The sequence below is a fragment of the Fistularia commersonii genome, chromosome 30 (assembly GCF_037954325.1).
Source record: "Fistularia commersonii isolate RoL2024-O1a breed Wild chromosome 30, RoL_Fcom_v1.0, whole genome shotgun sequence".
In the NCBI taxonomy this organism is placed as follows: Eukaryota; Metazoa; Chordata; class Actinopteri; order Syngnathiformes; family Fistulariidae; genus Fistularia; species Fistularia commersonii.
Window position 1 is genome coordinate 9,339,848 of NC_141313.1, and position 12,907 is coordinate 9,352,754.

The 12,907-nt window shown below is 53.1% G+C and overlaps 1 protein-coding gene across 1 annotated transcript in view; it reads left to right on the forward strand.

Annotated features, from left to right (window-relative positions):
* LOC147216377 (microtubule-actin cross-linking factor 1, isoforms 1/2/3/4-like) overlaps nucleotides 1-12,907 on the forward strand; it is a 107,037-nt gene that overhangs the window by 39,721 nt on the left and 54,409 nt on the right. Inside the window, exons 43-60 of the mRNA XM_086178412.1 lie at nucleotides 16-189; nucleotides 286-409; nucleotides 515-714; nucleotides 810-1,127; nucleotides 1,402-1,568; nucleotides 2,950-3,106; nucleotides 3,210-3,321; nucleotides 3,860-3,922; nucleotides 4,604-4,842; nucleotides 5,143-5,272; nucleotides 6,460-6,659; nucleotides 6,753-6,980; nucleotides 7,067-7,343; nucleotides 7,879-8,477; nucleotides 8,556-8,744; nucleotides 8,842-9,048; nucleotides 10,533-10,850; nucleotides 10,976-11,158. Coding sequence (XP_086034538.1) covers nucleotides 16-189; nucleotides 286-409; nucleotides 515-714; nucleotides 810-1,127; nucleotides 1,402-1,568; nucleotides 2,950-3,106; nucleotides 3,210-3,321; nucleotides 3,860-3,922; nucleotides 4,604-4,842; nucleotides 5,143-5,272; nucleotides 6,460-6,659; nucleotides 6,753-6,980; nucleotides 7,067-7,343; nucleotides 7,879-8,477; nucleotides 8,556-8,744; nucleotides 8,842-9,048; nucleotides 10,533-10,850; nucleotides 10,976-11,158 — 3,885 coding nt within the window. The remainder of the gene's footprint in view (nucleotides 1-15; nucleotides 190-285; nucleotides 410-514; nucleotides 715-809; nucleotides 1,128-1,401; nucleotides 1,569-2,949; nucleotides 3,107-3,209; nucleotides 3,322-3,859; nucleotides 3,923-4,603; nucleotides 4,843-5,142; nucleotides 5,273-6,459; nucleotides 6,660-6,752; nucleotides 6,981-7,066; nucleotides 7,344-7,878; nucleotides 8,478-8,555; nucleotides 8,745-8,841; nucleotides 9,049-10,532; nucleotides 10,851-10,975; nucleotides 11,159-12,907) is intronic.

Genomic DNA, 12,907 nt, shown 5'->3' on the forward strand with positions numbered 1-12,907 from the left:
GCTCCAATATTTCAGTCATCCGATTTGGGCAACCGACTGTCCGGTCTGGTGGACCGATACCAGCACTACCAGGATGAGGTTGTGTCTCTACACTCTTGGCTGAGCACTCAGGAACAGAACCAAAACGTAGCCAAGCCCAGTGGAGAGACAGATCCCCAGAACCTGCAAAACACCCTGCGCCAAGTACAGGTACGCCACCGACCCCCGCGTCGTCGGATTTCGGAAGTTGGCCGATTGTCCGGCCGCAGCAGCCATTTCATTTTTGGCTTTGTCCTGTGCTCTTAGCTGCTGCAAGATGAGCTGGCGGAGCGCTCCGTGCAGCTGGAGAAGGTGAAAAGAGCAGGAAGAGATCTGGTCAGCGCCGATGAATCGCCCACCTTGAAAGCCGTGGACATCCTGTGTGCCGCCGGTAAAAACACCACAACGAGTCCTATCCAGATTGTCCGCATTTAACAGCTGTCAGTAAGTCTATTTCTGAACGCCCCATAATGAGAACGGCAACCTTCCCCTCCAGATGGTTTGGAGAAGAGGTTCGGCTCCCTCTCGGCGTCGGTGTCTAAGCGGGCTGAGCAGCTCCAGACCACCGTTGCCCAGTCGGTCAGTGTCCAGGAAGGCTTGAAGGGCCTGCTGAACTGGCTGGACAAGCTGGTCCTGAACCCCGCACCGACTGAGCCCACCTCACAGGCAGTCCAAGATGCCCTGACCCAGAACCAGGTCGGAGAACAGACCGAGGAATTGAGCATTTGTTTTTCGTTTTTTTTTCGCCAGGCTATATTAATTTACCCTATGTATCACTTGGTGCCCCCCAGAAACTTCGCCAGGAGCTGCTCTCCAGGCAGGGCAGCGTGGAGGCGACGCGGGACTCTATTTCCAAACTCCTTCAAAGCTCCGACGCCTCCACGACATCGGGCCTCCAGGGCGCGCTGGACGAACTGACTCAGAGGTACATGGCGGCACAGAGCAGCCAGGCAGAAAGAGAGGCGGAGCTCAAAGGCTTGTTGCCGAGGCTGGAGAGCTACGAGCGCCTTGGGACGGACCTGCGGGTGTTCACCCAGAGCCGACTGAAGGCGCTGAGGCCAGGGGGGCAGCCGGAGCGCAGCGTGGAGGACTTCAGGCAGACCATTGAGGTCAGCAGTGTCCGCTTTATAGACTGGGCTGGTGGACATCTTGGCTCAGCGTAGATTTGCTAAATCTGAGAATAGGGGTTTCGTGGTTTGCTTTCCGGGTAATCAAATCAGTACTCAAATATTTTCATAAGGTGTCAGTGAATTTGATCGTCTCAAACTCGCCGAAGTAGCCTACGGGACACAACGTCAATGCCGGCCTTTTATACTAATTTGGACTTATATCACCGCTATTGTCAGCCTCTCTGACACCGCTGTCGGACGCTTCTTTTCCCAGGAGGTCAAATCGGACCTGGAGCAGGAAGCTCCTCAGCTGAAGTCCCTCTGCAACCTCGGCAATGACCTCAGCACATCAAAAGCCCTGGGAAACACCCAGAGCTTACTGGACAATGTTAAAGCAGTGTCCGATGACTTCCACCAGCTGGAGGCCAATGTCAACGAAAAGTAAGCGGACCTTTAGATAAACACGTCCAAACATCAGTGGGTGTTTGTAAACTCCGGATTACACTGTCGCGTGTTGTTGTTTGAGTTTCAAAAGCATAATTTTTAATCCTTTTCCATGTGCAGCTCTACATGAGAACACAAGAGGCCGCCAAATCCAAATAGATAAATATAACAGGAGGCCGTTACTTCAGTCAATACTGTTATTAATCTGAGCTTCCATCGTGAAATTTTGCACGAAGGGCTGAGAGAGAGCGTCTTAAATGTAGACGCAGGTCCTTTTCATTTGTAAAACCAGAGCACTTTTAAATACTCCTCTGTGCTCACAGGTGGCATTTTACATTTTTTCCACTTGCATTCACTTTTCTCAACGTTGGCGGGTTTGACCCCCAGAGACCGACGGAGCCGTAATCAGTGCATTAAGACTAAGACGTGATTAGATTTGAAAAGGTCCTTCAGAATACTTTTGATCGACTCTCCAGGGCAGACTCTGCTCCTGGCATTTCTAAAATGTGTTGCTAAATCTGTTGCCGCGGTTGAGCACCAGTTGCTATGCCTACACTGTCTGACGTGATCAATCAGCAGCCTTACTTGAGATGTGTCAGCAGGGGGCTGGGAATTCAAGCGCCATCTGTCCGACTTTGGTTTATTGGATTAAACTCGAGTTTAAGTGAGCCATAAAATCAAAAACAATTACCTGGTTTAATGCTTGATATTAAGAGAATGAGGTGTTTTATTTATGAAATCATCATAAATCTCTAAAGGGTCACTTTGTGGACGAGAGCACCCGTGCAACCCGAGATATATGGTATGACTTTATTTCGCGGAATGTACTTTTATTTAGCCACGCATTACAGAGAACAATACGATGCACAAATGTACTGTATGTCAACAATGAGCCGATGAGAAGTCCCGGCGGGTCTATATAAGCCTGTCATTGTCCACCCTGTAAATGGTCCTCTTAGATCGTCCCTTCATCCATGAATCCTGGGGGAGGAAGGGAAAAATAACAACGCAGTAATGGTGCCGGCTGTTGGCGGGGCCGCTTCTCAAAGCAGTTTTGTCCACGGCGATCAGCACTTTTCCAGCCATGTGCTACCTCAAGGCAGATCTCGTATGAGGCGGAGGGGGAGCTCGTTGTGGAGCTGATTCTGTCTCATCCCCGATGCTCTCTGTTTGAGAACCTCTTGGTCTGTTTTTGTTCTTTTTTTTCTCTTTCTTTTCAGAGCGACCATGTGAAAGCATAGCAAGGGAGTTCATATTTATCTCCCCCTCGCTGCATCCCAATGACATCCACCCTTTCCGTCCTCCATCACCACAGCGTCCTCTTTTCCATTCTGCTCGGTCATTATTTTTTTATTTTATTTTATTTTTTGTCACACAGGTTCGCCGCCATCCAGGCCTGTGAGCACCGGCTGCTCCAGTTCCGCGGCCTCTCCGGCTCCCTCCTCCGCTGGCTGCAGGCAGCACAGGAGCAGCTCCCCTCTAAAGAGGTCAGCCTGAACACAGAGGGCCTGCAGAGGAGAGTCCAGCAGCTCAAGGTGTGTTTTAATTCATGCGCAAACGCGCTAGCAAGCCCCGCTGCTTTTGGGTCGACGACATTTTCGAGAACAACGGCTCAGTCGGGCTCTTGATCTTCTTCAGGACTTGTTGAATGACTGGGAGTCGCAGGCGCCCAGGGTCCAGGAGCTGAACAAGACCGGCTCAGAACTGGAGTCCCTCGTCATCGACGTCACCACGCCACAGACCAAAGCGGGTAAGATCCCGTGAGGAAGAGCAGAGCCGTGATTGAGATTTCCAGCCATAAAGTTTACAGACTCTGACAAAGGACGACTTATCCCAATTTAAAGTTCCTTAAACTTTCTTTCTTGTTGCTGTGACTGAAAGAGCCAGAGTGTATCTTCTAAGCTGTATGGAAGCAACAGGAAGGATCCGAGTTTGCAACCAAATGAGAAACCTAATCCACAGTTTCATCGAGCTCACAATCAAACTTATCAAGGGTTATCGCCTGTGTGATTGGCTTTTGGAACCCGGATAGTTGATGAACAAATCGAGGCCAGTTTCGCCAAGGCTGGTCTTCTTCAGTGCCCGTTTATCCCGCTGCTGTTTCTCATGGCCAGGGCTTTCGTCCTTCGTCTTCACATCCGTGTCCGTCGATGTCAATTGCGTGCCCTTTGTCGGTGCGCACTTGGTTTGAGCCTCTTTGCTCATCACCTGTTTGCGCACTTGTTTTTGTTTGACCGCGATCATGTTGCGGCGCTGCCGTCACAGTGGGGTGTGTGTCTCTTTTCCAGGTGCTCCCCAGATCAATGGCTCAGCAGGTCCCAGCAGTGTCAATGGCATTCACACCTGTAAAGGTGAGTTCCCCCTTCCTGTCAGACATTCTCTTATACAGCGGCCTCAAAATGTGTCATCTGTGCCGGACATTGGTTGTTCATTTTTTCTTTTCTGTTTTCAAATCCTACCATCATTGCTACTTCCTGACTCAAATACATGACATGGCTCACAACTTTGGCTGCCCATCAATTGACATTACACCAATATACACATTTTTTTTAGCCCTTTAGCTCAGTAATTAGCACTTCCGCCTCACAGCGAGAAGGTTCCCGGTTCCATCCCGAAAGGGGGCCTTTCTGTGCGGACTCCCCCCAGCTCTCTTCGTGTCTGAGTGGGTTTCCTTCGGGTTCTCTGGTTTCCTCCGGAAACATGCATGAGGTTGATTTGAAATTTTCCAGATGGGTGATTCAAACTGTTGCATATCTCTACATGTGGAACTGTGATGGACGGGTTCAGGGCGTAACCCGCCTCTCGCCCAACAGCAGCTGGGATAGGCTCCAGCTCCGCTGTGACCCTGACTGCAGGATAAGGGGTGTAGAGAATGAATGAATGAAATTAGGGAATGATATGCAAGGATTTTGTTCAGCATGCGCCCGCAGCAGACGCACAGTTGACCCACGGTATCATTGGATATCATCGATATCATTCCTACTTTCCAAATGATCCAACCGTGATTGTGTTGTCGATCTTTCCCCCATCAGATCTGACGGAGCTTCAGGTAGCCGTGTCCGACGTGAACGGCCGCTACGAGGCCCTGGGTGCGGAGTTGAAGGAGCGGCTCGGCCGTCAGCGGGCCTCGTTGGAGCTGAGGCAGAAAGCCCGGCAGGGAGCGGAGGAGCTGAAAAGTTGGCTGACGGAGCGGGAGCACAGCCTCAAACAAGGACAGACCGCCTCCCCGTCCAAACCCGAGGCGGTACGCGCCCAGGCCCAGGAGAACAAGGTAAGGAGCGCGTTTGCCCGTCCACGTTACAGAGCTCGGGAAACCCGCCAGTATGTTTCCTTTTGTTATCCTTTTATTGAAAAAGAAAAACACGTGTTTACCCTTTTTTCTCACAAAGCCGTTCCATCAGCCTAAAGCGCCTCTGGGAGAAGCACATTCCCTGCTGACAGCCAAGCCTAATTTCATTCAATAAGTGTTATTTTGTAGACCGTGTGTGTGTGTGTTAAAGCGTCGGCTTTCAGGTAATAAAAGGTTGTGTGTCACTCTTCCCTCCCTCCCCTCCTTCCTTCTAATGTTCAGGCTCTGCTTTCCGAGCTTGCCGAGCACTCCGGCAAAGTGGAGGAGCTAAAGGGCACTTTGAGGAAGCTCATCGCCGACAACCCGGATTCTCCCGAGGCAGGCGCCTGGAGGCAGCAACTACAGGACATCGGTAGGCGTAGTCCTATCAAGATAGCGTTTTATTGTAGATATCGGTCAATTCCAAGCGCTCCTATGAAAATGTGACACCTTTGGGTTAGTGGGGCGAGTTCACCCATTGGCCGGTGCCAATTGAAGGGACGGCCCGGCTTCAGTTTCCAACGCTTCTTGCATTTTATGTCAGATAAAGCATATTGACAGTTTTGCTTTTCTGTAGTTTTTTTTTTGTACTACTGGAAAGTAGTTCGGTTGAGATTGGTCAGAAAATGAAATTACCCAGGGAGCGAGTGGGAGGTGTTTTGTCAAGACGATTCGTTCTCTCTTGTTCTTGATATTTTTACCAGGCCCTGGTGTTAGGTAACCAAGACAGATAGTTGAAATCCAAGAGCGAAGCCTTTTATTTTTCCATATTTCACAAGGCTTCTGCAGAGCTGTGCGGACATCACGCCTGAAAGTGCACGCACACACACACACACACACACACAGACTCAGCAAGCATGACTCAGAAAAGGAAACAGAGATGGGACATGTAGGCGGAGTAGAAGAGACGGCAAATTATATCACTGTTTCATCGGTGTTCCTTTGCTGTGTCCATCCCATAGCACTCACTGATTTCAGTTGGATTTTGTGCAGGGTTATTCAAAGGAGTAAAAATCACCCTTACACAAACATTATTTTGTACAGTTAACTCAAGTAAGATTTTATTTACATGGCCCTTTTCCATGAAATGATGCAGAGAAACCCAACTAGTTCATGAGCGAACACGAACAAGGAAACAACTAGCTTTCACCGGCGCAGAAAACTTGTACGGCAATGCGGGCGGCCTTCTTCCTTGACCAGTCGGGGTTAAAACCGAGTAAAAAAACAGAACAACAGAGAGATAGGAAGCGAGAGTGCGATAGAGATAGACGAGATATGATGGTTGGGAGCGACAGGCACAAATGATCTCATGCTAATAACACTGCTAACAGTTGCATGCTAATAGCTGGAGATACAATAATAGCTTTAATGTTCAGAAAAGAAGTAATGACGGGTGTCTGGTAAGACCGCCGGCAGTAGATCCAGCCACGTCCCCGTGGAACCTGCCAAATGAGCCGGGCCAGGGACTCGGGAGAAGATATTAGGTCACTACAACGCATCGATGACGGGACGCGAGTGCATGACGGGACGTCCCGCCCTCCTCCCTTCCCATTTCTGTAGACGCCCGCTGGCAGACGGCCAATCAGACGGCGGCCCAGAGGCAGACCGAGCTGGAGACCTGCGCCGATCGGCTGGGCAGCTTCGCCTCGGCCGCCGCTCAGCTGGGCCCCTGGCTGCGGGAGAAGGAGCTGATGATGAGCGTGCTGGGACCCCTGAGCATCGACCCCAATATGCTCAACACGCAGAAACAGCAAGTGCAGGTGCGGCCTCCGCCGATGAGCAAACGGACGTTATTTATCGTTAAATCCGCGAATTCGATGGCGAGCACGCTTTCTCTCTCTCCTTTTCCGTAGTTTATGCTACGCGAGTTCGAGACCCGACGGCCGCAGTTCGACCAGCTGACCCAGTCGGCGGAGGGTATCTTCTGCCAGACCGGCGACTCGGCTCAGGATCAGAAGGACCTGGCGGAGGTGAAGGCGGAGCTGGCCTCCATCTCCCAGCAGTGGGGGGACCTCACGGACAGACTGGCCCAGCGGTCCAACCACATCGGCCAGGCTCAGGGAACGAGTGAACGCTACCAGGTGGGCACGAGTTGATTAACGGTTCAACGGTTCAAACTTAAAGCGTCACAGTCGAATGACCGAAGCCGCCCTCCTCTCCGAACCAGGCTTTGCTGCGAGAGCTCTCCTCCAGTGTCTCTGCTTTGAGCGAGCGTCTGGATGCGCAGGCCTCGCTGAGCGCCCGGCCCGAGGCGCTGAAACGTCGCCTCCAGGAAACCGGGGAGATCCGCTCCGAGCTGGAGAGGCGGCAGACGGAGCTGGCCGAGGCCGAGAGGCTCTGCCAGGAGCTGAGCGCCATCGTGGCCGAGCCCTACCTGAGGGAGGAGCTGAGCAAGCGGCTGGAGAGCGTCAGCGGGCCGCTGAAGAATTTAGAGGAGCGTGCGGGTATGTGCGGGACATTTTTGGTTTGAAGTCCAACAATATATTTAATCCCTTCCTGGTGCACAGTGGCGCAGTGGTTAGCACCTTTGCCACAGCGAGAAAGCCCTTGCTTAAATTCCTACAGGCTCTCCACTCCCTTCCACAGTCCAAATACATACAGGAGGTTCATTGGAAACCATAAACTGCCCCAGTGTGAATGAGAGGGTGAATGGTTGTGTCTGTATATGAGAGTTGAATGAGAGTTAACTCTAGATGACGTGTGAATGAGAGACCGGATGGTTTTCTGACTATATGGTTTGTGAATAAATGAGCCACTGTTTGTATGCCTTTAAATGATTTGTGAATGAGATATTAGACTCGATGTTCGGATGGTCGCGTGTCTCGATATGACAGCCGGGATAGAATGCAGGGTCCCTGCAACCCTGAGTGCAGGATCAGCAGCATAAATATGAATGAGTGAATGAATGGATTTAAAACCCAGCAGAAGCTCCGCCATCTGTATGTGTAATCCATCGTGATCTCTTTTGCTCTCCTCCAGCTGACGGTCTGTCTCAGCTCCAGGCCGCCCTCTCCTCCACCCAGCAATTCCAGCAGATGTTTGAGGAGTTGCGCTCCTGGCTCGACCGGCGGGCCGACCCCAGGGAAACATCCACGGACTCGCTGCCCTGCCGCCCGGAGGCCATCCGCGCCCTGCTGGCGAAGACCGAGGAGCTCCAGAAGGGCGTCGCCAGCCAGCGAGGCTCTTACGAGCTGATCCATGCCGAGGGTGCGTCTCTGCTCGCCGCGCTGCCCGCGGGGGGGGATGAGCGGTCGGCGCTGCAGTCCCGCCTGGTCCATCTGCGGCAGGACTGGGAGTCGCTGAACCAAAGGGTCTCGGACAGCGAGAGCAAGCTGAAAGCCGCGCTGAGCAAAGCCGAGACCTACCGGCAGCACAAGTCCGAGCTCGCGCCCTGGATGGCGGAGTGCGAGGCGAAGGAGGAGAAGATCCGGCCGTCGCTAGATCCGTCGGCGCTGGATGACGCCCTGCAGAGAGCCAGAGGGCTGTCGCTGGACGTAGAGAGACGGCAGCCCCTCCTGGAGCTCTTCAACACGGCGGCCGACCAGCTGCTAGAACAATGCTGCGTCGGCGAGGAGGATGTACGTGCCAACTTCTGTTTTTTTTAGTCACAATTCGCGGCGGTTTGATGAAAATTGATGAAATTTCCTTGTCCGTAGGTTCGGGACGAGAAAGCCCAGCTGAACCGGCAGGTGGACGGGCTGAGCGAGCGGATCCACAACCGGGCGTCCCAACTGGAGGAGCTGGCGGGGCGTCTGAAGGAGTTCCAAGAAGGCAGACAGGCGGTGGAGAGGAGGCTCGAGGCTGCTAAACACCAGATTGAAGTCCAGGAGGCCTTAGGACCTCAGGTACTCAGAGACGTCGTTGCTACTTTCGATGCTAAGTGTCGCTGAAAAGGCCGCGTTGTCGGTGAACTCGACGAATCCCGTGCTCTCTTCCTTGAAGGCCTGCAGCGTCAAAAGCTTGGAGCGTCTGCGGAGCCAGCAGGAGAGTCTGAAGTCTCTGCAGCCTCAGGTGGTCTACCTGCGCGACCTGGCCCAGGGGCTGGTGCAGGACGCCCCCTGGAAGCCGGGCGACGGCGCAGAGGGGGCACAGAGGCTCCAGGAGCAGGCCGGCGACACGGAGAGGGACTACGAGGACGTCACCGACAAGGTGAGGCGCCGGGTCATCGGACGTTCTCCTCCGGTCACGGGTAAATGCGTCGGGCGGAGCTTGACCGATCGGTTAAAATTCCAAGAAGTCCAGTAAGACGGATTCTCCACGATCAAAGTCCAACAGGGAAATGTTGCATGTGGCCCTGTGATCGACCGGCAACCGGTCCAGGGTGAACGCCGCCTCTCGCCCAATGACAGCTGGGAGAGGCTCTAGTCGCCCTGCATCCCTGCATGCAGGGTAAGGAGTATAGAGCATGAATGAAGACGCAATAAATGAGTTATTCTGGGAAAACTAAACTGAATTTAGATCGGGTGAATTAAAGAAGTTGCCCCATTTCTCAGTAATGTATCAGTTATAACTCCATGCGTATCCAGCCCAGGTCTGGACGTTCAGCGTATCCAGCCGAACATCTGGACAGCCGTCAAAATCCTTGAAATAATGTTGGGTGATTTCCAAGAGACATAGACGGCGCTCGCTGAAGGGCAAAGAGACATTTTCCTGCACGCCATAAAAACCCATCTGACAATAATCTCTCTGTTAAGACGGGTTTTGAAGAGTCCCGTGGGAGTAAACTGCTCCCAAGCCGCCCAGCGCCGTGTTTTCTCTTTCCCAGCCAGGGATTTGGGACCTGTTAAAGTCACCCCTTCCTACAGTAGACAACCGTGGGTGAATTCACCCGCCGGAGAGCAGAGCCTTCCCACGCCGCTCACGGAGTTTGCACGTTTTTTTGTCCCGACGAGCGTCCTACACAGCCACCTCGCACACTCGCCGCTTTATCACCATTTGAAGTGTAAACCCCCACCCCAGGCCAAGTGTCCGCAGGCGTGTTTCCACATTTTCCATTTTAGGCTGTAGCCCAGCGCGGGAGGCGTGTAATTAAGCCTGTGTGTGTGTGTGTGTGTGTGTGTGTGTGTAGGGGAGGGGGCTGTCTATGTAAATGTCGCTGACCGGTTTGGTCGTTGAGGAGAAGAATAGCCTTTTTTGTGCGAGATGAGGATGCAGGGAACAAATCACGTCAAGTCCGCCCGTTCTTAGATAACACTTGTTCCGTCTCTCTCACCTACACACATCTATTTTTACTTTCTTTTGTGTTGAATCCTATTTCGTTCAGGCCTCTTTTTATCTGTGCGTGTGTGTGTGTGTGTGTGGGGGGGGGTCAGTGGCAGGAGCGGCCCTGTGGTGTAACTAATACCCCTGACCCCAAGCCTGCCTGTTACCTCGGCGACCAGTAACGGGGTTCCCAATAAACAATAGTTTGCGCCCCTTCCTGTTACGCAAGTGTACCCACTCAGAGTGGGAGATTGTTCCGAGGTTTAGCGGCGAATGTGTGCTGGAGTGACTTTTCGGACAATTACGGTCATGGAAAACGTTAAGATAAACACCTATCTCTCCGATTTCCCCGTCACCTTCCTTCCAACTTCCAACGTGAGACGTTCCTGTTCAATCTCTTGAACCGACATGCCCCTCTTTTCCCCGCTCAGCTGGAGCATTGCTGCTCCACCCTGGAGTCTCGGCTGCAGGGCGTCGGCGAGGTTCAGTCGCACGTTCGGGACATCTTCTCGCGCCTGGCCGACCTCGACGACGAGCTGGATTCCCTCAGCCCCGTCGGGCGCGACGCCGACTCCCTGGCGTCCCAGGCCGACGCGCTCAAGGGCTTCCTCTCACGTCTGGCCGACCTCCGGGCGGAACTGGACGAGCGCGCGTCCGAGTGCACCGCCATGCTGCGCCGGGAAGGCTCCTCCCCCGACCTGCTGGCTCTCAGGAGGGAGACGGAGGCTCTGAGCCGTCAGGCCGGCAAGGTGAGTGAAGAGGGGAGTCGCCGAACGCCATTTTAATAAATTAAGCATCAGTAAACCGACAGGGTTAAACGCTAGCGTTACTCGGCCGGAGTGTAACAACGCCGCCCTGTCCTGCCCCATCTCAGCTGAGCGAGCGTGGGCAGACCAGGCTGGGCCAGATCGAAGACGCCGCCGAGAGAGTGCGCGACTTCTACGGGCAGGTGGCCGCGCTGCAGGCGCTGCTGGGAAGAGCGGAGGAGGGGCTGAACGCGCAGGGAGTCGTGGGCACCGAAGTGGAGGTCATCAAGCAGCAGCTGCAGGAATTCAAGGTAGGCGAACGCGTCTGTGCGCTAACACCTGTGAAACAACGTTAAGCCCCGCCGCGTCGGTTTTCTGCGCTTCCCTCCGATGCGAGGGGGGGGGGGGGCTCTCTCTGCTGTGTCGCTCGACTTGGAGACGAGTCGAGTCACGCATCTCTGACACGCTGTGAAATCACAACCGTCAGCTCATGTTTTCCCACAAACGCACGCTCTCCGACCCTCCTCCCCCCTCCTTCCCCCGGCCTTCCACACATGCAAGGACATACCAGATTGATTTCGCCGCCCCGAACGCACCGCCGGAGTTCAGCCCTCTGGCATTCGCGCCGAGCGGGCCGTGTCACGCCGGCGACGGGCGGACGGTCTAAATCTGAAACCGGAGCACAAACGCCACGAGCCTCACCTCGCCTCCTCCGAATGCACTTCATTTTCCCGAAAGAATACGAAAATGACTTTTCCCACGTAGATTCGCTCCTTTCCCAGAGATGGTTGGCATTTCGGAGGAAGCTGTCCCGTAAGAAGAGGGAGGGGAGCGGTAGATAGGATCAGGAATGGTCACGTTAACTGTCAGCGGCTGTGGCTAATGGAGAACAGATGAGGAATGTCAGGACGAAACAAACAAGCTCCCAAAAACGGTTCCTTATTAAGAATCGGCTCAAATCTGGATTTTTTTTTTTTGTTTCGTTTTAACCACGCGGCCATCCGAGCCAGCTCATTGGCCGATAGGCACACGGGTCGGTCTCAGCCAGCCAGAGGATTGGAAGCCACTCCCCGGTCAGGTGGAGACGCGTGCGAACCAGGAAGTGGGTTTCAACGTCAACGAGGAAAATAGCTTTTTCCTTCACCCTGACCGAGTCGTCCTCGGAGCGTTCCGCATAAACGGGTCCGGTCGTCACGGCTACAGCGTGCAAAGACCTCGGACCGTTTCCCCCGGTTCCTGTGGCATTCGACTCTTTCTTTTTTTTTTTTTTTTCACATTTTCTAAATGAAGGAATCACATAAGACCCCCCCCTTGTGCTCTGCAGACACCTCCATTGTGTTTTATCGCGTCCGACCGCCGCTCCCTGCTCGGAGACAGGCTGCCCTTTCACTCCAGCCACAGTAATTAAAGAGCACATTTTCTCGTCATGATGTAACATCCTGTCCTCTTTAAAGAGAGGGGTGTTTGGAAAAAAAAAAAAAAAAAAAAAAAAGATAAGACGCAGGAGTCGCCCCCCCCCCCCGGGCCCACCGCAATGCCCCGGGAAAAGTTTGCGTAAAATGAGCGGGTGATTCACCGATGCGAGCGCTAAGCCGGCTCACACGTCCGAAACATTTCATCCAGCTTTTCCCCGAGTGAGCGGAGGAATCCTGAGTCCTCAGAGGGCGAGTTTCCATTTCATCTATTGTCTCCGCCTGGTGAACAAAATGCTCTGTGCAGACATATCAGCTATCTGTCTGTATGTCTGTGTATATATATATGTGTGTGTGTGTGTGTGTGTATATATATATAGCCAGATGTTTGAATGAGCTTGTAAGCCTTCATAACATGCGAATGAGTGAATACTTGTATGTCTCCATATGTTGGCCCATGATCGATCCAAGGTGAACCCAAGGACACCTGGTGTAGGTTCCAACACCACCCACACACACACACACACACACACACGCAACCCTGACTGCAGGCTAAGTGGTTTTGACAAATGAAGGAATCAGCGAATTAATAGAATAAGATAATTACCTCTGCAAAACAACACTATTCCTGGTGTGGTGGGTAGAGAA